Genomic DNA, 27,879 nt, shown 5'->3' with positions numbered 1-27,879 from the left:
CCTCCTGTCTCAGCCTCCCAAGCACTGGGATTACAAGCTTCTGTCACCACACAGGCTTTTTTTTATTCTTTATTTCGAAACAGGGTCTCACTAAGTTGCTAACCATGAACCTGTGATCCTCCTGTCTTAGCCTTCCAAGTACTAGGATTCCAAATGTGTGCCACCAGCCCAGCTCCTGATTAAGTCTAGATTTTTAAAAATACGGCTTATTTTTTAAAATAAACTGTTGGTTATTTTTCCCTTTCACAGATTTATTTAATTGCCTGTCTACCACTGATGGAGCTGTGTTGGAGTGAATGCTGAAACTGCCGTTTATTCACCAGAGACAGTCCATTTGTTTCACTTATTTTTGCTTACCCTACTTCTTTGAGCTTTGCTGTAACGGCTGAGAAACTTGGAAAATAAAATGAACATGCTGTGGTCTTGAACATAATATTTTGAGGAAAAATTAAAGTGCCAAAGTGAAAGCCAGAATGGCATCCAGAGAAAGGCTCTTTGAACTTTGGATGCTTTATTGCACAAAGGTAACTGCTTTCATTTTTTATTTCTGTGTTTTAAAATATGTTGTTATAAAGCTTTATGGCCAGCATGGCCAGCCTTATTGTCTCTTTAATGGATAATAGTATATTTATTCATAGTAATAACCCCAAACTTAAAAACACAGAAGAGATTCTTTATTTTTTTTTAAAAAGCCAACATTTTTGCTGTGTTGTAGTTTCACATCATAGTGATAGTGGCATACATGTACACAGTACTTGGTGGGCTTTCTCTCGGCTCCCCACTTTCCTCTCCTCCATACATGATATTGAGATTGGCTTTGGTATTCTCATATATGTACGTGATGCCCACGGAAGCTTTCCTTCAGTAGTTCTTCCTCTGCCTCCCTCCACCCTAATCTTCCCTTAGATGAGCTCATCTCCATTGGGGTTTCTCCTCCATTATCTGAAGTCCCTTTTATCTGGATTACTACCTAACTTCTGCATATGAGAGAAAACATATGGCTTCACTCTCTGTTACTCGCTAATTCTACTTAGTATAATATTCTCCAGGCTTGTTCAGTTTCCTGCAAATGACGTAACTTTTTCTTTTGGTGGGGGAGAGGGGTAGGGGTTCTGGGGGTCAAACCCAGAGGCATTCTACCTCTGAGCTACACCTCTCACCTTATATTTTGAAACAGGGTCTTGCTAGATCGATGAGCATCTCACTACTTGCGGAGGCTGTCCTTGAACCTGCAACCCACCTGTCTCAGCCTCCCAAGTATTGTGATTACAGGTGTGTGCCCTGTTTATTCTTTATTGCTGAGTAGAATTGGATTTTGTGTCTATTCCACAATTTTGTAATCCATTTATCTGTTCATGGATAACTAGGTTAGTCCCATTATTTGCCTAATATGAAATTGTGCTGCTATAAGTATGGATATGCATGTATTACTATAATATTTAGATTTCAGTTCTTTTGGAAAGATACCCAGGAATGAAATAGCTGGATCATATAGTGGATCCATTCTCATTTTTCTGAGAATTTCTGGCACTGATCTTAGCAGCTGCTCTATTTGTAATCCTACCAACAGTGTAGAAGAGTTCCTATTTCTCTACATCCTTGCCAGCATTTTTTGTTTGACTTTTTGATGATTGTCATTCTAATTAGGATTAGATGGAATCTCTGTAGTTTTGGGGTTTTTTTTGTGTGTGTGTGTGGAATTGGGAATGGAACCCAAGGACATTCTACCTCCCAGCTACACCCTCAGCCCTATTTTTTATTCTTTATTTGGAAACAGGGTCTCACTGAGTTGCAAAGGGCCTCACTGAGTAGCTGAGACTGTCTGTGAACTGCAATCCTCCTGTCTCAGCCTCCCAAATGCTGGGATTACAAAAGTGCACCACTACTCCTGGCTCAGGATAGTTTGGATTTGCATCTCCCTGATTGCTAATGATGTTGAACATTTTTTCATATATTTATTGACCATTTGTATTTCTTTTTTTTGTGAAGTGTTTATTTAGTTCAATTGCCCATTTTTTAATTGAATTTTTTTTTTAAATCTTAGGTCTTAATCCTCTGTAAGAGAAATAGCTGGACAGAAGAGATTTTCTTTTTTTCTTTTTTGCAGTATTGGGGATGGAACCCAAGGGCATTCTACCTTGAGCTATACCCCCAGTCCTATTTTTTAGTCTTTATTTTGAAACAGGGTCTCATTAAGTTGCAGAGGGCCTCACTAAGTAGCTGAGGCTGTGCATGAACCAGCAATCCCCCTGTTTTAGTCTCCCTAGTACTGGGATTACAAGCATGTGCCACCATGCCTGACTCAGAAGAGATTTTTTATTTCTACTTTTTAGATTTGAATACATATACAATATTGGCAGACTATTGACCACCGAGCTACAGCCCCTGCCCTTATTTTTTGAAACCAGGTCTCACTGAGTTTCAGAGGGCCTCACTAAGTAGCTGAGGCTGTCCGTGAACCGCGATCCTCCAGGTCTCAGCCTTCCAAATGCTGGGATTACAAGCGTGGGCCACCATGCCTGGCATAGGTAGTGTTTTTTGTTACTTCAGTAATGTCAACATTATATAAGTAAACTTATGCCCTTATGGGAAAAATAAAAAGTGAATTGTTATTTTGAAGATACTGACAAGGGTGTCAGTGAAGCACCCTTAATCTACTGTTTAAATTAACTTAAGTCTAGTGAAGTTCTCAAGTGACTAAGTAACACTCTTTATTTCAGCATTCTCTCTTTGGGCTCCTTTTTTATACTTTGAGTTCTTTGAAAAGCAAAGTATTCTTTAATAATGATCTCATTTGTAGTATTAATTTTTTTGTGGGTTTGGGAATGGAACCTAGAGGAATTTGACCTCCAAGCTACACCCCCTGCCCTATTTTTTTTATTCTTTATTTTGAAACAGGGTCTCAGTAAGTTACAGAAGGCCTCACTAAGTAGATGAGGCTCTCTGTGAACCACAATCCTCTGGTCTCAGCCTCTCGAATACTGGGATTACAAGCATGCGCCACCACACCCGGCTCTGTAATATTAAATTTTAGGGAGCACACTAGAGTTTTAACTTTCTGGTTTGGTAGTTAATATAATTCTAAAGGACATAATACCTTGGAATGTTTAACAAATTAATTAATTTTGTGTACTGGAGATGGAACCTAGGGGTCTTCTACCTCTGGGCTATACTCCCATACCTATTTTATATTTTATTTATTTATTTATTGCAGTCCTAGGGATGGGACCCAGGAGCATTCTACTGAGCTACACCCCCAGCCCTACTTTTTGTTCTTTATTTTGAAACATGGTCTCACTGAGTGGCAAAGGGCCTTACTAAGTAGCTGAGGTTGTCCGTGAACCACAATTCTCCTGTCTCAGCCTACCAAAGTACTGGGATTACATGCATGCGCCACCATGCCCGGCTCCTATTTTATATTTTATATGGAAACAGAGTCTCACTAAGTTGCTGAGAGCCTCACTAAATAGTTGAGGCTGGCCTTGAAAGTATGTGATCCTCCTATTTCGGCCTCCCAGCTACTGGGATTACAAGTATGTGCCACCATGGCCAGCTTAATATAGATTTTTAAAATAGCCTTTGGTCTTGTGTAATTTAATGCCAGACTTTTTTTTAAAAAAAAAAAATAGATAACTCCAATTAAAAAAAAAAAAAAAACCGCCAGGCATGGTGGCTCACACTTGTAATCCCCGTGCTTGGGAGGAAAAAACAGGAGGATTGCACAGGTTCAAAGCCCCTCACTTGTTCAAGAGACCCTGTTTCCAAATAAAAATATAAAAAATAGGTCTGGGAGTGTAGCCTGGAGAAGAGTTTCCAGGAACCCCAGTACCACCAAAAAAAAAAAAAAAAAACCACAAAACAAAAAAAACAAAAAACAAAAAAAAACCCCCAATTCCCCAGATACATTTTCGTGTGTATGGTACTGTGGATTGAAAACTCTGCCTCTGTGCTACACCTACAGCCCTATTTTATTTATTTATTTATTTATTTGCCATACTGGGGATTGAACTCAGTGGCATCCTACCTCTGAGCTACACACCAGCCCTATTTCTTATTCTTTATTTTGAAACAGGGTCTCACTGAGTTGCAAAGAGCCTCACTAAGTAGCTGAGTCTGTCCCTGAACCGTGATCCTCCTGTCTCAGCCTCCCAAATGCTGGGATTATAAGAATGTGCCACCACACCCGGCTGTATTTTATTTTCTATTTTTGAAACTGGCTCACTAAATTGCAGAGGGTCTTACCAAGTTACTGAGGCTGGCCTTGACCTGTGATCCTCCCATCTTAGCCTCCCAAGTACGAGGATTACAAGTGTGCTCCACCATGCCTAGCTGACCAGATATCTTGGAAAATAGTCACTGACATGTATTGGCCAAAAATGAAAATGAAGTTATAGAATGAACATTCAGTAATTTAAAAACTATTTCTTTAAAATACATTAAACTAAGTTGGGCATGGCGACACACACACCTGTAAACCTATTACTTGTGAGACTGAGACAGAAGGATTGCAGGTTCAAGGCCAGTCTCAGTAACTTAGAACCTGTTTCAAACTAAAAAGTAAAATAGGGCTGATAGGTCTAGCTCAGAGGTAGAATGCCCCTGGATTCAATCAGTACCAAGGAAAGAAAAATTACTAACTTTTATTATTTTCAGGATAGCAAAAGTAAGCGAGTATATTGCTTTTTTATTTACTTTTATTTTTATTTTTATATTTTATTTTTATTTTTTATTTTTTTGACAGTACTGGGGATGAAAGCCAGGGGCATTCTAACTCCGAGTGACACTCTCAGCTCTATTTTTTATTTTTTATTTTGAAATAGGGTCTCACTGAGTTGCAAATGGCCTCACTAAGTAAGTGGCTGAGGCTGTCTGAGAACCATGACCCTCCTGTCTCAGTCTCCTGAATGCCAGGATTACAAGCATGCACCACCACGCTCAGCCTTTTTTTTTTTTTTTCTTTTCTTTTTCTTTGTGGTACTGAGGATAGAACCCAGGGGTATTCTACTTCCGAGCTACACATCCCCTATTTTTTTATTCTTTATTTTGAAACAAGGTCTCACTGAGTTGCGAAGGGCCTAAGTAGCTGAGGCTGTCTGTGAACCCGGATCTTCTGGTCTCTGCCTTCTGAATGCTGGGATTATAATCATGGGCCACCACACCCAGCTCAAACCTGCAATTCTTTATCTCAGCCTCCCAAGTACTGGGATTACAAACTTTTTTTTTTTTTTTTTTTCTTTCCAACAGGGTCTCACGAAGTTGCTAAGAGCCTCTGAGTTTCCAAAGCTGATCTTGAACCTGAGATTTTCCTGTCTTAGCCTCCCAAGTACTGGGATTACAGGTGTGTGTGTGTGTGTGTGTGTGTGTGTGTGTGTGTGTGTGTGTGTGTGTGTGTGTGTGTGTGTTACTGGGAATTAATCCTGATCCTGGGGCCTTTTTTTTTTTTTTTTTTTTTTTTGGTGGGTCTGGGGATGGAACCCAGAGGCATTCGACCTCCAGAGTACACCCCCTGCACTATTTTTTATTCTTTATTTTGAAACAGGGTCTCACTAAGTTCTGGAGGGCCTCACTAAGGAGCTGAGGCTGTCCGTGAACTGCGATCCTCTGGTCTTAGCCTCCCGAATGCTGGGATTACAAGTATGTGTCCACCAAGCCTGGCGATTTTTTTACCTCTGATCTCTATGTATCCCCAGTCCTATTTTATTTTTATTTTGAAATGGGGTTTTGCTAGGTTGATGAGAGTCTCACTACTTGTGGAGGCTGTACTTGAATTTACAATCCTCCTGTCTCAGCCTCCCAAGTATTGGGATTACAGGGGTGTACTACCATGACTGGTATTTTTGTTGATTATTAATATATAAATGTGAGTCTTTATTTTATTTATTTATTTTGTGGTACTGGGCATAGAACGCAGGGGTATTCTACCTCTGAGCTATACCCCTAGCCCTATTTTTTATTCTTTATTTTGAAACAGGGTCTCACTGAGTTGCAAAGGGCTTCACTAAGTAACTAAATCTATCCCTTAACCATGATCCTCCTGTCTCGGCCTCCCAAATGCTGTGATTACAAGTATGCGTTGCCACACCCAGCTTTTATTTTTTATTTTGCAGTAATGGAGTTGAACTTAAGGGCATTCTACTCTCCTAGACTTATTTTTTATTTTGAAACAGGGTCTTACTAAGATACTCTGTGCTTATGGTCGTTTTTTTGTGTTGCTAGAGATTGAACCTCCAGGGCTTTCTTGACCTAAGGAAGCACTGTACTGATGAGCTACATCTCCAACACCTGTGGTCAAATTTTGAAGTCTGTTTTTGGATAGAGTCATAAATACCATATTTATGTTCAAGATTAAATCATTTGGTTATGTGTGGTGGTACACAGTCCCAGTACTTGGGAGGCTGAAACAGAAGGATTGCAGGTTGTGGTAAGCCTCAGCAATTTAATGAGACCCTCTGTAACTTAGTGAGACTGTTTAAAAATAAAAAATAAAATAGGAACCAGGCATGGTGGCGCATGCTTGTAATCCTGCATTCGGGAGGCTTAGACCGGAGGATTGTGGTTCACAGACAGCCTCAGCTACTTAGGCCCTCTGCAACTCAGTGAGATCCGCTTTCAAAACAAAGAATAAAAAATAGGGCTGGAGGTATAGCTCAGAGGAGGTAGAGTGCCCCTGGGTTTAATCCCCCCAGTACCGCAAAAAACAAACAAATAAATAAATAAAATAGGGCTGGGTGGTGTAGCTCAGAGGTAGAATGCCCCTGACTTCCATCCCCAGTACCACAAAAAATAAAAATGAATAAAAAGGGCTAAGGGTTTGGATCCATTGTTAAGTGTTTCTTGGTTCAATCCCCAGTATCACACAAAATATTAAATCATTTGCGTAATAAGAAAATTTTTTCAATTGTTTTGCAAAACAAAAAATTGTTTGTGGATAATGCACTTAGGTAGTAACTTTCTCTTCTTCAGGTAACTTGAATCATAGATTTAACTCTTCTCCACATACCCAATTGTTCTTTGGACTTCCTAGTTTTATTGTTCCCACTCTAGCATTTAACTCCTCAAAATCACCTTTTTTTTTTTGTCCCATATTTGATAAACTTTTATACTCACACTTTTTTTGTGTGTGTGTGTGGTGCTGGGGATTGAAAACAGGGACATTCTACCTCTAAGCTACACTGCCAGCCAAGTTCTTTTGTTTGTTTGTTTGTTTGTGGGGTTTTTTTTGCAGTACTGAGGATGAAACTCAGAGGCATTCTACCTCTGAGCTATACCCCCGGTCCTATTTTTTATTCTATTTTATTTTTGGAATAGGGTCTCACTGAGTTGCAAAGGGCCTCACTAAGTAGCTGAGGCTGTCTGCAAACCATGATTCTCTGGTCTTCACCTCTGGAATGCTGGAATTAAAAGTGTGCTCCACCACGCCCAGCTGCCTGAGTTTGCCAGGCAGCCTGAGTTTTTTTATTCTTTATTTGGAAACAGGGTCTCACCAAGTTGCAGAGGGCCTCACTAAGTAGCTGAGGCTGGCCCCATACCCGGGTCCTTCTGTCTCAGCCTCCCAAATGCTGGGATTACAAGTGTGCACCATCACACCCAGCTTTTTTCACACTTCTGATGAGCTTTCAGATAACTTTAGGACTACTCAGGTCATTTTTGTGTATGTATGTGTGGTTCTGGGGATTGAACCCAGAGGCATTCTACTTCCAAGCTTACACCTCCAGCCCTATTTTTTATTCTTGGTTTGAAACAGAGTCTCACTAAGTTGCTGAGAAGCTGGTCAGGAACATGCGATCTTCCTGTCTCAACCTCCCAAGTACAGGGATTTACAAGTGTGTACCACCATATCTGGCTTGCTCAGGTCTTTTTTTTTTTTTTTTTTTTTTTGTGGTACTGGGGGTGGAACCCAGGGGCTTTTCTACCTTCAGGCTACACTCCCAGACCTATTTTATATTTTATTTGGAAACAGGGTCTCACTAAGTTGCTGAGAACCTCTCTAAGTAGCTGAGACTAGCTTCGAACCTGCGTGATCCTCCTGTCTCAGTCTCCCAAACACTGGGATTACAAGCGTGTGCCACCATGCCCAGCTGCTCAGGTCTTTTTATAAAAATGTTTTCTAGGTGGTGCATGTTTATAATCCTAGTACTTGAGAAACTGCAACAGGAGACTCACAGGTTCACAGCCAGTCTCAGCAACTTAGTGAGACTCCATTTCAAAATAAAAAATAAAAATAGGGCTGAGTTGTAGCCCAGAGGTAGACTGCCCTTGGGTTCATTCCCCATTACCAAAAAAAAAAAAAAAAAAAAAAGTTTTCTTGGCTCTGGTGGTATTTGTGACCTGGAACAAGACTTTTGTGGTCTTAGTTTTATTATTTGTTGAATAAAAGTGTGTATACAAGGGAGAATGCTCATCTTCACTCCCAGTCAAGACTTTGCTTGTTTTGACATCTGCTATTAGCAAGACCGTGTCCCAAAGTGAAAAATGAAATAGGCTAGGCTGGGCATGGTGTTGCTCGCTTTTAATCCCAGTACTTGGGAGGCTGAGACAAGAGGATAATGCAGGTTCAAAGCCAGCCTCAGCTACTTAGTGAAGCTCTCAGGCAACCTAGTGAGACCCTGTTTCCAAATAGAGGTGGGGGTGTAGCTCAGAGGTAGAATGCCCCTGGTTCCATCCCTAGTACCCCCCCCAAAAAAAAAAGTTGTTACAGTGCTAATCTTGGCACAAGTATTCCACAATGTGTCAGCAGTAGTTCACTATTAAGTTATCATCACAATTTTTTGTCCATATGGTACTAGGGATTGAATTTGAGGATGCTGTGTCATTGAGCTACATCCCAAACTTGAATCTTTTTGCCTCAGTCTCTGAAGTAGCTGGGATTACAGGCATGTGCCATTGCACCTGACTCATCAGGGTTTCTATGTAATGCAATGTTTTTTAAGTTGTTATTGAACATTGTGTAATTTTAGTAAGTGTAGTAGATAACAGGATGACTTCAGAAATAACGCTTGGATAATACTGTTTTGTCAAGGAGATGCTAATTGAATATATATGTATGTCTTCCAATTAATTTCAGTTCAGTTGTAAGTCTAAATACTAGTGATTAAGATCCTTAAGGTAGAATTAAAATATATATTTGTTTCAGTTTTTATCGGATGGACCTCATATTAAGCTCAATATTTGAAAAGAATTTGGGTAAAAAACCTGCAATTTTTTCTTAATATACTTTATTTTAAATTGACAAATGATAATTGTATTCATTGATGGTATACAATGTGATGTTTTGATACATTTGCCCATGGTGGAATGATAAAAGGGTCACATACTTATTTTTGTTGTGTTTAGTTTGTTTCGTTACAAAGCCTTTTTTTCACTTTGCCCTTTTAGGAATAAGGTTTAATTGCATTGTTATGAACATGAACCCTCATAATAGATTGCTAGCCTTATGTTATCAGTATTACATAACATAAACACGATGATTTCTTTCTTTTTTTGTGTTGTGGGTGCTGCATATTGAACTGCATTTTAATCCTTAGCTACACCCTTATTTTATTCTTTTCTTTGGAAACAGAGTCTTGGTGATTTTCTAAGGGCCTCATTAAGTTGCAAAGGCTGACTTCGAACTTGCTATCCTTCTAAACAGAATGATTTCTTTTTTTTTTTTTTTTTTGGTGGTACTGGGGTTCCTGGAAGCTCTTCTACCTCCAGGATACACTCCCATGGGCTACACTCCCAGACCTATTTTTTAACATTTTTATGTGAAAACAGAGTCTCTTAAGCCAACGAGGCTGGCTCTGAACCAGCGTGATCCTCCTGTCTCTGCGTCCCAAGCGCGGGTATTACAAGCGTGCGCCACCACGCCCAGCAAACAGAATGATTTCTAATTATCCAACATTACTGTTCTCTAAAGATAATTAGTGGATAAGAGTATTCAAATAATGTAGTCAGAACTTTTTTTTTTAACTTCCAAATAATCACCACCCTGGGGTCAAGGATTTCATAAATAGTGTATTTCATATAGCTCTTATGAATTAAACATTAATTTTAACAGGTTTGATCTGGTGTCTGGCTTTTAGTTCATTAGTTAACTACTTGTCTGGATACATTAAATACAGAAGGCAAAATGACTTACAGCTAATGTCTGAATATTATATTATCTGTAGTAGATACCATGCTCACTGTCTTTTGATTTTTTTTGTTTAGTATGCTTAAGGTTAAGAGAGAAACAAAAATAAAGAACAATTTTACAGCAACTTTTGCTATTATTTAATTTTTTGGAATTCATATATTTCATAGAAAGACATTTAGCAGCTACCCTCAGATAGGCGTAAGGATGTATTTATTTTACATAGTTTGTCCTTGTGGGAATGCAGCAGTTGCTCACCAGAGTAGAAGAGGAACTGAGCCTTGCATATTCTTAGGTAAGATGGAACTATTTTTGTTCTGTCTGATATAAAGTATTGACTGCATTAAATTGAGTAGGACACAATGCATCTAAAATAAAGTGTGGTTTTTTTTTTGTGTGTGTGGAACTGGAGATTGAACCCAGTGGCATTCTACCTCTGAGCTACACCCCCAGTCCTATTTTTTTCTTTATTTTGAAACAGGATTTCACTAAGTTTCAGAGGGCCTCACTAAGTAGCTGAGGCAGGCCACAAACCTGCCATCCTTCTTGTCTCAGCCTCCCAAGTATTGGAATTAAGGTGTGGCATTTTGAAATGTGGCAATGTAGGTTGATATACAGGGTTCATTAGTTTATTGTTGTTGTTGAACCTAGGGCCATTCTACCTCCAAGCTATACCTTCAGCCCTGTTTTTTATTCTTTATTTTGAGACAGGGTCTTACTAAATTGCAGAAGGCCTCATTAAGTAGCTGAGGCTGTCTGTGACACCTGCAATCCTGTCTCATCCTCCCAAGTACTGGGATTATAAGCATGCACCATCACACCCGGCTAGCTTTTTTTTTTTTTTTTTCTTACTTTTTAATTTACACTGAAAAATTTTGTGGAGCTAACAAGATTGGAGTCAAGATTTAGTTTCAGCCGGGCATAGTGGCACATGCTTGTAATTCCAGCACTTGAAGGCTGAGACAGGAGGATCGCACAGGTTCAAAGCCAGCCTCAGCCACTTAGTGAGGCTTTCAGCAACTTAGTGAGACTCTGTTTCCAAATAATATGTAAAAATAGGTCTGGGTGAATAGCCCCAAGGTAGAAAAGCCCCTGGGTTCTACCCCCCCAAAAAAAATTAGTTTCAATTCTCCTTGTTTTAAGGACTTGAAAACATGTTGAGTTTTTTTAAATTTGTTTTCTCATCTGTCAATTGGAAAAAAATAACAAGTTTTCATATCAGAGTTATTTAGAAAAATAACTTTTTTGTGATAATGTACCTATTGAACCTAGGGGTGTTCTACATCTTAGCTATACTCCAACCTATTTTTTTTTTTTTTTTTTTTGTGATACTGGGGTTCCTGGAAACCCTTCTACCTTCGGGTTACACTCCCAGACCTGTTTTTATACTTTTTTTTTTTTTAATTCGAAAACAGGGTCTCTTAAGCCAGTGTGGCTGGCTTCAAAACCTGCGCAATCCTCCTGTCTCCGCCTCCCAAGCACAGGGATTACAAGTGTGCGCCACCACACCCAGCTCCTATTTTATTTTTGAGTTTGAAATAGAATCTTACTAAGTTGCTGAAGGCCTCTCTAATTTCTGAGGCTGGCTTTGAACTTTCTGAAATTCCTGTCTCAGCTTTTCAAATACCAGAATCCCAGTGAGCACTGCCAGGCCTGGCAAAAATGTATTTAGGTGTACTTTAAGAGTAAGAAATTTCAGAGTGGAATCTTTGTATTTTGTAAATACATGTTTGTACTTGGGAGTGTATATATATTATATAAATATTTCCATTTTACCTTTATGTTATAGAATAAGAAAAGGCAACATTCTCATCTTTTTATTTGTAGAAATGAAGCTGTGCTCATGAATGTCTTGAATAATTTTTTAATTTTTTTTTTTTTTGCTTTCAAGCATAGTGCTTAATTCTCTTGAATAATTATTTGAGATTTTTTCCCCACTCTAAACCAACTTTGCTTTGGACCTTGGTGATGCTCCATTTCCTGCTGTTGCCCTTTGTCCTGCTAAATCTGGAATATGACTGAAATAGATAGTTTTGCAGTGAGCTCAGAGTAAACTTCCTTTTCAGAATAAAAGTTTTGCTTCATAACCAAAATAGAATCTAGAAATGTTTTATTAATATAAAAAGGCAAGTACCCTTTTTATACAGATTTGAAAAAATTGAATGCATGCTTTTCAAGTGAGAAAATTATTAGTTTATTAATACAATGTTGGTAATAATCCTAAGTAAAGCTTTTAGTATAATGGACCAGTAGACATCAACCCATAAAATTTAGCCCATATTTAATAAGTCTCTGGTATATGCAAAGTATGGAAATGGATATTGATTTTCTATGGCATAATAATGGCTTTTTAAGTAAGGAAGTATTCTTTGATTCTAAAGAAATCAAAACAAAATCATTAACAGACTAATAGTGGCTACCAGTTTTATGTTTTTTTATGAAGTTGGATGTGAAAGCAAGAAGGGCATATGTGTGTGTTTGTATCTATATGTATGTATATATATAAAATATGGTTCAGTTGTAAGCCTAAATACTAGTGATTTTTTATATATATAAATTTTAGCCAGGTATGGTGGCACATACTTGTAATTCCAGGACTTGGGAGGCTGAGACAGGAAGGATTGCAAATTAGGGGCCAGCCTCAGCTACTTAGTGAGGCCCTCTGCAATTTAGTGAGACTCTCTTTCAAAGTAAAGAATAAAAGGCCAGTGGTGGCACATGCCTGTAATCCCAGCATTTGGGAGGCTGAGACAGGAGGATCACGGTTCGTAGACAGCCTTAGCTACTTAGTGAGGTCCTTTGCAACTCAGTGAGACCCTGTTTCAAAGTAAAGAATATATAGCCGGGCGTGGTGGTGCACGCTTGTAATATCAGCGCTTGGGAGACGGAGACAGGAGGATCACGCAGGTTCGAGGCCAGCCACACTGGCTTAAGAGACCCTGTTTCCAAATAAAAATATAAAATCGGTCTGGGAGTGTAGCCCGGAGGAAGAAGGGCTTCCAGGAACCCCAGTACCACCAAAAAAGAAGAAAAGAAAATATAATATGGCTGGGGGTATAGTTTGGAGGTAGAGTACATCTAGGTTCCATCTTCAATACCGCAAATAAATAAATAAATAAATAAATAAATAAATAAATAAATAAATAAATAAAATTAAAAATATGGCTGGGTTGTGACTCAGAGGTAGACTGCCCCTAGGTTCAATCCCCAGTACAATAAAAATTTGTATATATAATTTTTATATATGATTACTTATAATTTTATAACTAGTACAATAAAATTATATATATAACATGCATATTATATATATATATTTTTTTTACTGGGGATCGAACCCAAGGGCAAACTACCCCTGAGCTATGCTCCCAGCCCCTTTTATTCTTTATTTTGAAACAAGGTCTTGCTAAGTTTCCGAGTCTAGCTTCTAATTTGCAATCTTCCTGTCTCAGCCTCTGAATACTGGGATTACAGGTGTGTGCCATCACCCCTAACCAAGAAGGGTAGATTTTTTATCAAGAGACCTGAAGTAGCCCTTGGGAAATGAACGTTATCATTATTTGACTTTAGGAGCTGATGCACTACTCTAAAAAGTTTTAAAGATGCAAGAAAATTTCTTTCTTTCTTTTTTTCTTTTTTTTTTTTTTTTTTGGTGGTACTGGGGTTCCTGGAAACCCTTCTACCTCCGGGCTATGCTCCCAGACCTACCTATTTTTATACTTTTTTAAATTTGGAAACAGGTGTCTCTTAAGCCAGCGCGGCTGCCTTCAAACCTGCGCGATCCTCCTGTCTCCGCTCCCCCAAGCATGGGTATTACAAGCGTGCACCACCATGCCTGGCTGGCAAGAAAATTTCTTACTCTTTTGAATATTAAAATTTAAATTTTCCTGGTAGAAGTTAGAATTGGTAGAATGTGTGGATGTGTAGCATAATGTATAGATGTGGAAGATTTTAATTTGCAAGTTTTCTTGTTTTGGAAACTATTTGGGTAGCTAGTATAAGATCACTATTGTTCAGATAAGCATTCTTAGTTTTTAGTGCTTAAGGGACATTTGGGTAGAAATACCCAACATATGGATCTGTATTTGACAAGAGGGATCTATATTGAAAATCAAGATTTGAGAATTATCATATTGGCAGTTGTTTGAGTGTAAAAAGGGAAAAGGATAAAAGGAAGTCCTAGAGAACATTATCATTTAAGAAAATAAAGGAAGCTGAGTGTGGTGGTGCATGCTGGTAATCCCTTACTTGGGAGACTGAGACTGGAGGATCACAGGTTTGAGGAAAACCTTAGCAACATAGTGAGACTCTCAGCAACCTAGCAAGACCCTGTTTTTTTAAAAAAAAAAAAAAATTAAAAAGAACTGGGAATATCTTTTAGAGGTAGAATGCCCCTGCATTCAATTCACAGGTCGGTGTGCACACACATGTGAGTGGGCCCCTCTCCCCCCTCCATCTCTCTCTCTCTCTCTCTCTCTCTCTCTCTCTCTCTCTCTTCTCTCTCTCTCTCTCTCTCTCTCTCTCTCTCTCACTCTCTCTCTCTCTCTCTCTCTCTCTCTCTCTCTCTCTCACACACACACACACACACGAGTAGGAATAGTCTGGTGCTCTCATGCCTTAGGCATATAATAATTATTGTGTGTTCTTTTTATGTTTTTATGTTTGTTTTAAAGGATGATAAAAGAAGAATTTGTAAGGAGTTTGAATGGGAAAAGAATTAATAGTGGCTGGTTACCTCAGAAAGTAGAGTGATGTTATAAAGAAGAATAATCAACAGAATCTCATTCAGCATATTAGTCAAGAAAAGCATTATGGAGCTTGTATTGGACTCAGCAGATCATTAGTGGCTTTATTTGTTTTTTTTGTGTGTGTGGTTCTGGGGATGAAATCCAGGGTCATTCTACCTCCAAACTGCACCCCAGTTTTTTTTTTTATTTAAAATTTTTTAAAAAATTTGAAACGGGGTCTTACTAATTTGCAAATGGCCTCACTACGTAGCTGAGGTTGGCCACAAACCTGTTATCTTCCTGTCTCAGCTTCCCAAGTATTGGGATTACAAGCATGCATGTGTCACCATGCACAGTTGCATTGGTGGCTTTAACAAAAGCAATTTGTGCATGCGTGTGTATGTGTTACTGGAGATTGAACCCAGGGGCTAAGAAAAGCAATTCTAAAAAGGGATTAAAAAATAAATAAATAAGCCGGGCGTGGTGGCGCACGCTTGTAATCCCCGCGCTTGGGAGGCAGAGACAGGAGGATCGCGCAGGTTCGAAGCCAGCCGCGTGCGCTGGCTTAGGAGACCCTGTTTCCAAAATGAAAATGTAAAAATAGGTCTGGGAGTGTAGCCCAGAGGTAGAAGGGCTTCCAGGAACCCCAGTACCACACACACACACACAAAAAAAAAAAAAAATTAAATAAGCCGGGAGTGGTGGCGCACACTTGAAATCCCAGCATTCGGGAGGCTGAGACCGGAGGATCACAATTCACGGACAGCCTCAGCTACTTAGTGAGGCCCTCTGCAACTTAATGAGACCATGTTTCAAAATAAAGAATAAAAATAGGACAGGGGGTGTAGCTCGGAGGTCAAATGCCCTTGGGTTCCATCCCCAAACCTGCTAAATAAATAAATAAATAAAGCCAGGTATGGTGGTGCACACTTGTAATCCCAGTACTTGGGAGGCTGAGGTAGGGTGATCACAGTTTTAAAGCCAGCCTCAGCTCCTTAAGTGAGGCCCTCCACAACTTAGACCCTGTTTCAAAGTAAAGAATAAAAAATAATAATAATAATAATAAGCTGGGTGTGTAGCTCAGAGGTAGAATGCTTTTGGGTTCAATCCCTAGCACCACACACACACACACACACACACACACACACACACACACACACACAAACACAGAGAGAAAAGTAATAAAGGTGTTAAAAACACAAGCCCTCTTGTATAACTTTATTTTGGGGGTTTACTTTTTTTTATTTTTGCGGGTCTGGGGATGGCACCCAGGGGCATTCAACCTCCGAGCTATACTCCCATCCCTATTTTTGATTCTTTATTTTAAAACAGTCTCACTAATGCGGAGGGCCTCACTAAGTAGCTGAGGCTGTCTGTAAACTGCGATCCTCTGATCTCAGCCTCCCGAATGCTGGGATTACAAACGTGCGCCACCATGCCCTGCTGGGTTTATAGTACTGGTGATTGAGCCCATGGCCTCTTTTCCTCCATTTTTAATTTTTTTTTTTTTTTTTTTTTGGTGGTACTGGGGTTCCTGGAAGCCCTTCTACCTCCGGGCTACATTCCCAGACCTATTTTTACATTTTCATTTGGAAACAGGGTCTCCTAAGCCAGCGTGCTCGGCTGGCTTCGAACCTGCGCAATCCTCCTGTCTCTGCCTCCCAAGCGCGGGGATTACAAGCGTGCGCCACCACGCCCGGCTTAAATTTTTTTATTATTCAATTCAATAGACTTAATACTTTAAAACAGTTCTTTTATTTGTTTGTAGCACTGGCGATTGTTGCCTCTGAGCAAAACCCCCAGGCATTTGTTTTTCATTTTGAAACAGTGAGGCCCTTTGCAACTCAGTGAAACCCTGTTTAAAAATAAAGAATCAAAATAGGGGTGCGAGAGTAGCTCGGAGGGCGATGCCCCCAGGTTCCGTCTCCAGTACCACACACACAAAAAGAAAGAGTAGTTTTAGGTTCACATCAAAACTGACCAGGAATTACAGTGCATTTCCAAGTACTCTCTGCCACTACACTAGCAAAATCTTCCCCTTCGTTCACATTCTGCACACTATGCTCTTGATCCCTCCTTGACTGTCTTCCCATTGCCCATGGATTCCATCCTTGGAATTGCAAAGAATCAGAAAACACAGAATACAGTGGTGCACTCCTATAATCCTAGTATTTCAGAGGCTGAGACAGGAGGATTGCAGGTTCAAGATCATCTTCAGGGCTGGTGATATAGCTCAGAGGTAGAGCCCTTGGGTTCAATCCTTAATACTCCCCCCAAATTTTATAGAGTAAGTTTGAAATCATTTTGGTGTATTCTAAGCCTACTTTTAATACATGTAGGGTGTCTATTAGAATAGTTTATTATTCTAAGGCATATTTTCTATTACTTTACCTGAGGGCATTTTTTTCTAGCTAGTCAGTTTCCCACTTAGGTTTTAAGCCCATATATACCCATATATAAGAAAACTAAGGCAAAGTGAAATAATAAATCAGGGTTGTTTCTTGTGGAATAGGTGGCATTGATCAGAGATCTAAAAATGGATTATAGCTTTATCATGAAGGTGTTACAGGGAAGTACAAAGCATGACCAAAAAGTATAAAGGAAAAGTGGTAGTGTATTTCCAATTCTGATAATAAAGTAGGCTTTCTTCTGAAATTCCTCAGATTTCTGAGTAAAAGTTAAAGAATTATCTTAAAAGTATTAAAAGACTAACAAGACAGTAAGACATTAAGAAGCCAATTTTTGTATATAGGAAGCTGAGACAGGATTGCAGGATAAATATCAACCTCAGCAACTTAGCAAGGTTCTTAGCAACCTTGTGAGACCCATACAAAAACAAAAACAAACAAACACACAAGCCAGGCATGGTAGTGCATGGCAAGAATCCCAGTACTTAGAAGACTGAGACAAGAGGATGCCAGGTTCTAGACCTGCTTCATGATAAAAATAAGTAAATAAGGTTGGGGATATAGCTCATAGGTAGAATGCCCTGGGTTCAATCCTCAGTACCACCTGTATATGTACCCATACACAAATGTAGTCAGGTCTGGTGTGGTGGCCACATCTGTAATCCTTGTACTTGGGAGGCTGAGACAGGAGGATTACAGGTTCAAGATGAACACACAGTAACTTAGCAAGACCCTGTTTCAAAATAAAAGTAAAATAGGGCTAGGGATGTAGATCAGATTAGAATAACAGGTGTGGTGGCGAACACTTGTAATCCCTGCATTCCAGAGGCTGAGCCCTGGAGGATCACGGTTCACGGACAGCCTCAGCTACTTAGTGAGGCCCTCTGCAACTCAGTGAGACCCTGTTTCAAAATAAAGAATAAAAAATAGGGCAGGGGGTGTAGCTCGGAGGTCAAATGCCCCTGGGTTCCATCCCCAGACCCGAAAAAAAAAAAAAAAAAAAGAATAACCTTGGGTTCAATCTCCAGTGCCACAGGAGGAAAAATGTAGTCAGTGCCAAAGAAGATAAATAAAAATCTTACCCAGATGAATTCATATCATAGTGAAAACTTAGTGGTTTTGCTGAAAACTGGAGAGAAATCATAAAATCTACCTGATACATATTATCTTTAAAGATGAGATTGTGATATTAAAAAGGGTGGCGGAAAAGACTTGCCTATTCAACATTTCCACCCAAGTAAAATTATTTTTCAGAAGTTGGATGAATAAATACATTTTTAGCAAAATAAAGAATTTACTAGCCAGGCATGGTGGTGTACTCTGTAATTCCAGCATTTGGGCAGTTGAGACAGGAGGATCAGCTTCAGTTTCGAGGACAGCTTCAGTTACCAAGGCCCTTTGAAACTCAGTGAGACCCTATTTCAAAATAAAGAATAAAAAATAGGGCTGAGAGTGGAGCTTGGAGGTAGAATGTTCCTGAGTTCAAAAAAAAAAAAAAAAAAAGAGTTTAACTAATTGGGGAAGCATAACCTTTTTTGTTTTTTTGAGGTGCTGCGGATGGAACCCTGGGCCTTACCTATGCTAAGGATGCCCTTTACCACTCAGCTACCACCATTAAGCTCATTTTGAGTATACCTGAGATACCCCCAATACCCCAACCCTTTTTTTTTAAATTTATTTTATTTTATTTTTTTAATTTTTAATTGGTGCACTGTATTCATACATCATAGTGGGATACATACTTTTGTAGACATACATGCACACATTGCCCAGTCAGCCCCCACCCGATCCCCACCCCATTCTCTCCCTATCCCTCCCTCCCATGCTTGGCTTAATGATTGACATCTAGTATTATAGCAATTTATCAAAAATTAAAAATGATAATCTCACATAACAGTTTCATTTGTCTGATACCAAGCTTTTGATGACTTAAAGATAACATTTCAATATTTCTTTTTGCTTTCTTTCTTACCAGAGAATCTATTTTTTCTATTTTTTAGGTGAAACTATCATATATTTATATATTTATGTTTCAGAAAAAAAATCTATCCTAATATGGAATATGGACTCTAGGTACCCACAACGATCTTGAAAAAGAACAAAGCTAGAAGATGTATATTTTCTGATTTCAAACCATATAAAGCTACAATAATTGAAACAGTGTAGTACTATTCTAAAGGCAGATATATAAACCATTGGAGTTAAATAAAAGCCTAGAGCTAAATTCTTCCCTATATTGTCAAGTTATTTTTGACAAGGTTTCCACGAACATTTGGTGGTGGGAATAATAATCTTTTAACTAAATATTGTTGAAAAATAATAATTACATGGAAAAGAATAAAATTGGACCCTTACCTAATCCCATATACAAATATTAACTCAAAATAGATAAAAGACCTAAATATAAATCTTAAGACTATAAACTTTTAGGAGAAAATCTGGGTCATAAAACCTCACAACATTGAAATTGGCAGTGATTTCTTGGTTATGATTTCAATGGCACAGGCAACAGAAGAGTATACAAACTCCCTAAAAAATAAAAAACATATTGTATATCCAAAGACAATGTAAACAGAGTTAACAGTTACTAATAGAATGGGATAAAATATTTACAAATACTATATCTGAAGGTATATTAATATTCCAACTAGAAATCCTAAAAATTAACAACAATAAAGGCAAACAATACCCTTTAGAGATAGGTAAAAGACTAACATAAATAATGAATCTCCACAGATAACCAATCTTAGTTGTCTGTTGGATGGAAAAATCTTGTTTCTCTAGTTCTGATGTGGATTACCTATTTCTTCTTTGTAGTTAATCTCTTTGAGTATTTTCTCTAGTGCTGGTTTTGAAGACATAAATTCCTTCAGTTTCTGTTTGTCATGGAAGCTTCTTATTTCTCCATCTAATTTGATAGAAAGTTTTGCTGGGTAGGAAATTTTTGGCTGGAAGTTGTTTTCTTTCAGAGTTTGGAATATGTTACTCCAAGCCCTTCTGGCTCTCATGACTTGGTTTGGGAAGTCTGGAGTGATTCTAATTGGTTTGCCTCTGAATGTCACTTGGCCCTTTGCTTTTGTTGCCTTTAAGATTCTCTGCTTGGCTTCCACATTGGTCATTTTGACAATTATGTGGCATGGGGATCCTCTTCTCCGATCCTGTCTAAAGGGAGTTCTATAAGTTTCCTGGACCTGTGTATCGACCTCTTGCTCTATGTCTGGTAAATTTTCTGCTATTACTTCCTTGAAGAGATTGTTGATCCCTTTGGTTTCACTTTCTTTTCCCTCCTCTATTCCAATTATTCTTAGGTTAGCTCTCTTAAAATGGGCCCATATTTCTTCAATGTCAGATTCCTGCTGTCAGATATTTTTTTCTAGATTAGAAACTATGCGTTCATTTTTGGAATGATCATCTTCTAACAGCGAGATTCTGTTCTCCATGTGTTCTAATCGGTTGTTTGTGCTTTGAATTGAGGCCTTTACTTCATTAATTGCATCCTTTATCTCCTTTTGGCTCTCTCTGAGTTCTTTTCGAAGCACCTCTATTATTTCTACAGTTATTTTCCTGATTTGATCTTCTAGAAATCTCTGATTTTCTGTTTTATCGGGTTCTGATGTTGTGGGGTTGTGAGCATTCATTGCTCCAGTATTATTCCTCTTTCCCATGATTTCGGAAGTTTGTGCCTTCTCTGGGTTCTTCCCTTGGGTCACTATGACTTCACTTAAGGTGCTCTGGATCTCGAGTCACTAGTATCTCAGACCCCACTACTCCTTTACTGGGTTGTATCACAGAGTCTCCAACCCAGAGAGTCGATAGAGGCTGCTTTAGACTGTGGGGGGTGCCAGGTTGCACGTTCTCCTATGGTGTGATATCACTGCCACCGCCCCTCTCCCACTGGGTCATGTCCCAGTGAGTACAGTACTGGGATTTCTCCGCTGTGGCCCACAATTTGACTCACTGTTCTTGAGTACGCAGATGTAGCTCTACTGAATTTGGTGAATTCGGTGCTGTTGCTGCCAGTGGCAATATGGCGCCGCTGCTACACCCTCGGCTATGGGGCTGGCGTTTTTTTTTCTTGGTTTTGATTTCCACTCTGAATCCCTGCAGCGTGTGCTGAGCTCAGCCACTGGAAGCTTTAGATGCCCTCTGCGCCGAGAAATCCCGCCTGGCTGTTCCGCAGCGGCTCCCCTCAGCTTGCTGTGGCCGTCCCGTGAATTCGCAGGTGCCGCCGGCAGTATGGCGCTGCTGCCGCGTCCTCGGGCGTGAAGCCGCATCGTCGGGCGTGAGGATCTCCTCTGTGGCTCTGTTCTCAGTCCGCTTTCTCTCTGGAGCCTGGTGATTTTTTTTGTTTCTCTGGTGATGTTGTTTTCTGGCTTTGAAAGGTGCTAATTTTGTGGTAATGGAGATTTGTTGTTAGCGGGGCTCTTAAGCCCCGCTTTTCTCGGTCGCCATCTTCCCGGAAGTCCCACCCCAACCCTTTTTAATTTTATTTATTTATTTTATTTTTGGTGGTACTGGGGTTCCTGGAAGCCCTTCTACCTCCGGGCTACACTCCCAGACCTATTTTATATTTTTATTTGGAAACAGGGTCTCTTAAGCCAGCACAGCTGGCTTTGAATCTGTGTGATCCTCCTGTCTCTGCCTCCCAAGCGCAGGGATTACAAGCGTGTCACCACGCCTGGCTTATTTCTTATTTTGAAGCAGTCTAGGCAGATTTGGGTCTTGCTAAGTTGCTAAGGCTAGCATCAAACCTACAATCCTATTGTCTCAGCCTCCCAAGTGCTGGGATTATAGGGCATGAGCCAACACACCTGGATTATTTCACTGTTTTTTTTTTTTTTCTTCTTTCATTTTGACAGTATTGAGGGTCAAACTCAGGGTCTCACACATGCTAGCCAAGTGCTTTACACACTGAGCTATCCAGCCTTTCACTGTTTCTTAAGGGGAGATTTCAAAAGCAGCCCAACCAGTTGGGTGGTTTTAGAAGTAGGATCAAGAGTAAATAAATAGTTCTTTCATCTACAAATCTTTCTAGTAGTCATAGCCATAAGGAAATTGTAGGTTTTTTTTTTTTTTTTTTGCAGAAATTCTTCATAATGACAAAAACATGAGGGTCTCGGGATTGAACCCAGGGGAATTTAACCTCCGAGCTACACTCCCTGCCCTATTTTTTATTCTGTATTTGGAAACAGTCTAAGTCGCAGAGGTCCTCACTACATAGCTGAGGCTGTCCATGAACTGTGATCCTCTGGGCATAGCCTCCCAGATACTGGGATTACAAGCATGTGCCACCACGCCTGGCTAAGTCTTTGTTCTGAAACAGGGTCTCACTAAGTTTCAAAGGGCCTATGTAGATGACACTGGTCAAAAACCTGCAATCCTGTCTCAGCCTCCCAAGTACAGGGATTGCAAACATGTGCCACCATGCCAGGCCTTTGTGTTAACTTCTTTAGCTTTAAGTTAGCTGAGTGAAACTCAATATAATATTCCCTCTTTTTACCTACTGAAGCTTCATTTTATTCATACACATGTCAAAGGCAGTGCAGTATATTGGAAAGAGCACATATTGGAGCCGGGCATGGTGGTGCACGCTGGTATTCTCAGTACTTGGGAGGCAGAGACAGGAGGATCGCACAGGTTCAAAGCCAGCCTCAGCTACTTAGTGAGGCTTTCAGCAATTTAGTGAGACCCTGTTTCCAAATAAAATATAAAATAGGTCTGGGAGTATAGCTTGGAGGTAGAAAGCTTCTGGGTTCCAGCCCCAGAACTACCTCTCCCCCCCAAAAAAAGCACATATTGTATTCTTATATCCTTGCATTTGAATTTCAGCACTACCAATGATTAGCTGTATGATATATTACATACCCTTAAAACATCTCTCTCTCTCTCTCTTTTTTTTTTTTTTTTTTTTTTTTTTTTTACCCCAGGGGCATTCTACCTCCAAGCTACATCCCCAGCCCTATTTTTGGTTCTTTATTTTGAGACAGGGTCTCTCACTGAATAGCAAAGGACCTCACTAAGTAGCCGAGGCTGGCCATGACCTCAGATCCTTCCTGTCTGAGTCTCCCAAGTACTGAGATTACAAGAGTGGACCACCACAAAATATCTCTTTTGTAATGTGTAAAATGGGGGAAATTAAACCTTTTCTGGATACTAATAACTAAGAAGTAAGTAGGATGATGTGTTAGCAAAAAACCTGCTGTAACAGTTAGTACATGACAGATGCTTTAACAATTTTAAGTGCTTCTTACTAGTGAAACAGTACCCCCCTTTTTTGGGGGGTGATACTGAATATTGAATGCTAAGAGCATTCTACCTCTGAGCTATGTTCTCCCAGCACAATTTTTTTTTTTTTAATTTTGAAATAGGGTGTCCCTAAGTTGCTGAGGCTGGCCTTAAATCTGTGATCCTCCTGTCTCAGCTTCCCATGTACTTGGATTCTAAGTGTGTACCACCATGCCCAGCAAAACTCAGTATCATTTTTTTCATTATAATTGCTAGGTTTCCTAGGAGAACTCTGTGCTTGCCAAACTCAGTAGCCCTGACCTTTAGAATTTGATCCAAGAACTATAGAGTCCCTAAATAACATATGAAGAGAAATGCTTTAATTGTTGTTTGAGGTGCTGGGGATGGAACCCAGGGGCATTCTACCTCCAAGATACACCTGCCCACCCAGCCCTATATGTTATTCTTTATTTTGAAACCGGGTCTCACTGAGTTGCAAAGGGCCTCACTAAGTAGCTGAGACTGTCTGCGAACTATGATCCTCCTGTCCCAGCCTCCCAAATGCTGGATTACAAGCATTGCCACACCTGGCTCACCTTAAATTTTTTATAGTGTTGTGTGGCTGTTTAAACTTTTACCAAAAGGTGATCCTCTGCTTTATTATGAAAAGAACAAAGATAAGGAAAACTCCAAGTTTAGTATTTTGAGACTTCTATTCTGAATGGATAAACAAATGAATGAATACATGAAAAACATAGTTGGAAATTTTTAAAGGAAATGATGAAACTCTTGAAGAAAATTCTTACAAGAAGTTATTCTTTGTTTAAAATCTTTCCCTCTAATGATTTCTCAGTAGACTCTGACAATTTATAAGCTGATTTTGGAACAGTATATTAATAGAAAAACAAATAAACAAGAGGTCAGCAGTCCCTGCATATTCTGGGAACATTCTTTTAGTTTCTGAATTATAGTGTAATGCTATTATTTTAGGGAAATAAGTTGCTTGAGTTCCCTTTACCCAAGAACCTTGCTTAACTATGTGTGCTTAGTGACTAAGTAACTCAGACTCTGAATCCTGAAAATTGATGTGCAGAAGAAATGTTGAAAAGGCAGAGGAAAAAATAGGAGCATCCGTTTTAAACAATTTATATTTCCAAAAATTTCTCAAGGATCATAGTTTTTCTTCAACTCAGCTGTATTGAAGTATTTCTTTGGGCCATAAAATGGACAGATTTATGTCAAAGGTGACAAATGGTGATACATGCAAACATTTATGAAACTATTATCTTAATCAGAAAGTTGAAAATTTTAGAGCTGGAGTTATAACTCAGTAGAGTGCTTTCCTAGCATGTGCAAAGGCCTGAATTTGATCCCCTTCACTGGGGAAAGAAAGAGAAAAAAAAGTGAAGGAAAAAGAGAAAGAGAAGGAAAACAGAAAATTTCCATAACCTAGAAATGTTCTCTTTATGTCCCTTTTTAGTCAGTGCTTCAAAGGTAGCTATTGATCTAATTCCCATCACTATAGCCTGCACTAGAACCTCATATAAATGAAATAATGTAGCCAGGCATGGTGGTGCACGCTTGTAATCCCAGCATTCAGGAGGCTGAGACTGGATGATCGCGGTTCCCGGACAGCCTAAGCTACTTACTGAAGCCCTCTGCTACTTAGTGAGACCCTGTTTCAAAATAAAGAATAAAAAATTGGGCAGGGGGGGGTGTGTAGCTCGGAGGTCGAATGCCCCTGGATTTCATCTCCAGACCCACAAAAAAAAAAAAGAAAAGAAAAGAAAAAAAATGAAATAATGCAGTCTGTATGCTTTTGTTTTGTTTTGTGGTGCTGGGAATGAAACCCAGAGCCTTCTACCTCTGGACTATACTCCCAGACCTATTTTATATTTTATTTGAAAACAGGGTCTCACTAAGTTGCTGAGAGCCTCAGTGAGTAGCTGAGGCTGGCTTCGATCCTGCCCAATCCTCTTGCTTCAGCCTCCCAAGTGCTGAGATTACAAGCATGCCTTACCACACTGTATGCTTTGATCACTGGCATCTTTGGCTCAGTAGGTTTATTTATATTTGTGGTAGTAGCTTGCTCATTTTTATTACTGAATAGTATTCTGTTATATGAATAAGTCATTTTCTTTATTCATTAATCTGTTGATGGAATTTTTGTGTCTAGCTTTGAACTATTAAAAGTAAAGCTAGCTGTACATCGTGTACATAACCTGCAATCTTAATAACTTGGGAGGCTGAACAAGAGGATCACAGGCCTGAGGCCAGCTTCAGCAATTTAGTGAGGTCCTCATCAACTTAGACCCTGTTTCCAAATAAATAAGAAGAAGCCAGGCATGGGGGTACACACTTTGTAATCCTAGTACTTGGAAGGCTGAGACAGGAGGATCACAGGCTCGAGGCCAGCCTCGGCTATTTAGTGAGGCCCTCCGCAACTTAGTGAGATCCTCGTTTCAAAATAAAGAATAAGCCGGGCTTGCTGGCGCATGCTTGTAATCCCCACGCTTAGGAGGCAGAGACAGGAGGATCCTGCAGGTTCGAAGCCAGCCTCGCTGGTTTAAGAGACCCTGCCCCCCCCCCCACAAATATATATGTCTGGGAGTGTAGCCTGGAGGTAGAAGGGTTTTCAGTACCACCAGGAAGGAAGGAAGGAAGGAAGGAAGGAAGGAAGGAAGGAAGGAAGGAAGGAAGGAAAAAAAACCCGGGCGTGGTGGCACATGCTTGTAATCCCCGCTCTTGGGAGGCTGAAACGGGAGGATTGCACAGGTTCAAAGCCAGCCTTAGCTACTTAGGCTGTCAGCAACTTAGTGAGACCCTGTTTCCAAGTAAAAAATAAAAAGTAGGTTTGGAAGTATAGCCTGGAGGTAAAAAGCCCCTGGGTTCCACTCCCAGTATCAAATAAATAAGTAAAATAAAAATACGACTGAGGGTGTAGCTTGGAGGTAGAATGTCCCTGAGTTCAATCTCCAATACTGCAAAATACCACCACCACCACCACCACTACTACTACTAGGGTTGGGGGTGTAGTTCAGAAGTATAATGCCCTGAGTTCCATCCCCAGTACCACAAAATAAATAAATTTTCTATGAATAGTTTTTGCCTTCTTTTGATGGATATATGGTTTCGTTTTTCTGGAAGAATGGCTAGGCAATGATGGTTTATGTTTACCTTTAAAAGAACATGCTACAGTGTTGTCAGTGTTCTGCCATTTTAGTGGGTATGTATAGTAATGGTAAACATTTCTGAGTTCAATCTTCAGTACTATTAAATAATTAAAAAAAACAAGTTTTGGTACTGTGAAACTTACATCCTAGGGGAAGTGAGAGACAATAAACTAATAAATAGGTCAATTATAGATTATACTAAAAAAACTGTAGGATTGGGATGCAATAGGGTAAGGTAAAGGGCAGGGCAATGAGAAGGTTTGCCTCAGTGAAAACAGGTCATTTAAAGAATGACGCGAAGGGCTAGGCATATAACTCAGTGGTAGAGCAGATGCCTCTTACGTGTACACAGGGCCTTAAGTTCAATCCCTAGTATTGCCAAGAAAAAGCATGACTTGACAAAGACGAGGGAGTTAGTGGTTCAGATACCTGGGAGAAGAGTGTTCTGCCAGATACAATGTAAGGTAAGCCAGTGTAAAGGAGCATGTCCGACAGGTCCAAGAAATAGCCAGAAGGCCAGTGTAGTTTAGGATAAAGTTACAGTGATATAGGAGAGCAAATTGTTTAGAATCTTATAGGACATTAGCTCTTTTCTTTCCTTTTCTTTCTTGGCACTGGGGAATTAAACCCAGGGCATTCTGCCATTCTACCTGTGAGCTACACCCCAGCCTTTTTTTTTTTTTTTCAAGTACTGAGGATGGAACCCAGGGGCATTCTACATCTGAGCTATACCCCCCAGCCCTATTTTTTCTTTTCTTTTCTTTTTTTTCTTTTTTTTTTGCGGGTCTGGGGATGGAACCCAGGGGCATTCGACCTCCAAGCCACATGCCCTGCCCTATTTTTTATTCTTTATTTTTGAAACCGGGTCTCACTGAGTTTCAGAGGGCCTCACTAAGTAGCTGAGACTTTCTGTGAACCGTGATCCTCCGGTCTCAGCCTCCCGAATGCTGGGATTACAAGTGTGTGCCACCACGCCCAGCTTATTTTTTATTCCTTATTTTGAAACAGTCTCACTGAGTTGCAAAGGACTTCACTAAGTAGTCCCAGCCCTATTTTTTATTCTTCATTTTGACACAGGGTCTCACTAAGTTGTAGAAGGCCTAACAAGATGCTTCTGTCTCAGCCTCCCAGAGTACTGGGATTACAAGCATGTGCTACCAGACCTGGCAGGACTTTAGATCTTTGAGTGACATGGGAAGCCATTTAAATGTTTGTTACAATTAATGCACATTTCA

General features: G+C 39.7%; 1 protein-coding gene across 2 annotated transcripts in view; it reads left to right on the top strand.

Annotated features, from left to right (window-relative positions):
* Nucleotides 1-473: 473 nt before the first annotated feature.
* The window catches only part of NBEAL1 (neurobeachin like 1), a gene marked incomplete at both ends in the record, with an annotated part of 229,171 nt that continues 201,765 nt past the window's right edge, over nucleotides 474-27,879 (top strand). For both annotated transcript variants that reach the window (XM_080689757.1, XM_080689756.1), the window contains one exon: nucleotides 474-524. In XM_080689757.1, coding sequence (XP_080545883.1) covers nucleotides 474-524 — 51 coding nt within the window. The remainder of the gene's footprint in view (nucleotides 525-27,879) is intronic.

This window comes from Muscardinus avellanarius (genome assembly GCF_963383645.1).
Source record: "Muscardinus avellanarius genome assembly, chromosome: 2".
NCBI lineage: Eukaryota > Metazoa > Chordata > Mammalia > Rodentia > Gliridae > Muscardinus > Muscardinus avellanarius.
This window is presented reverse-complemented; position numbering and strand designations above follow the sequence as displayed.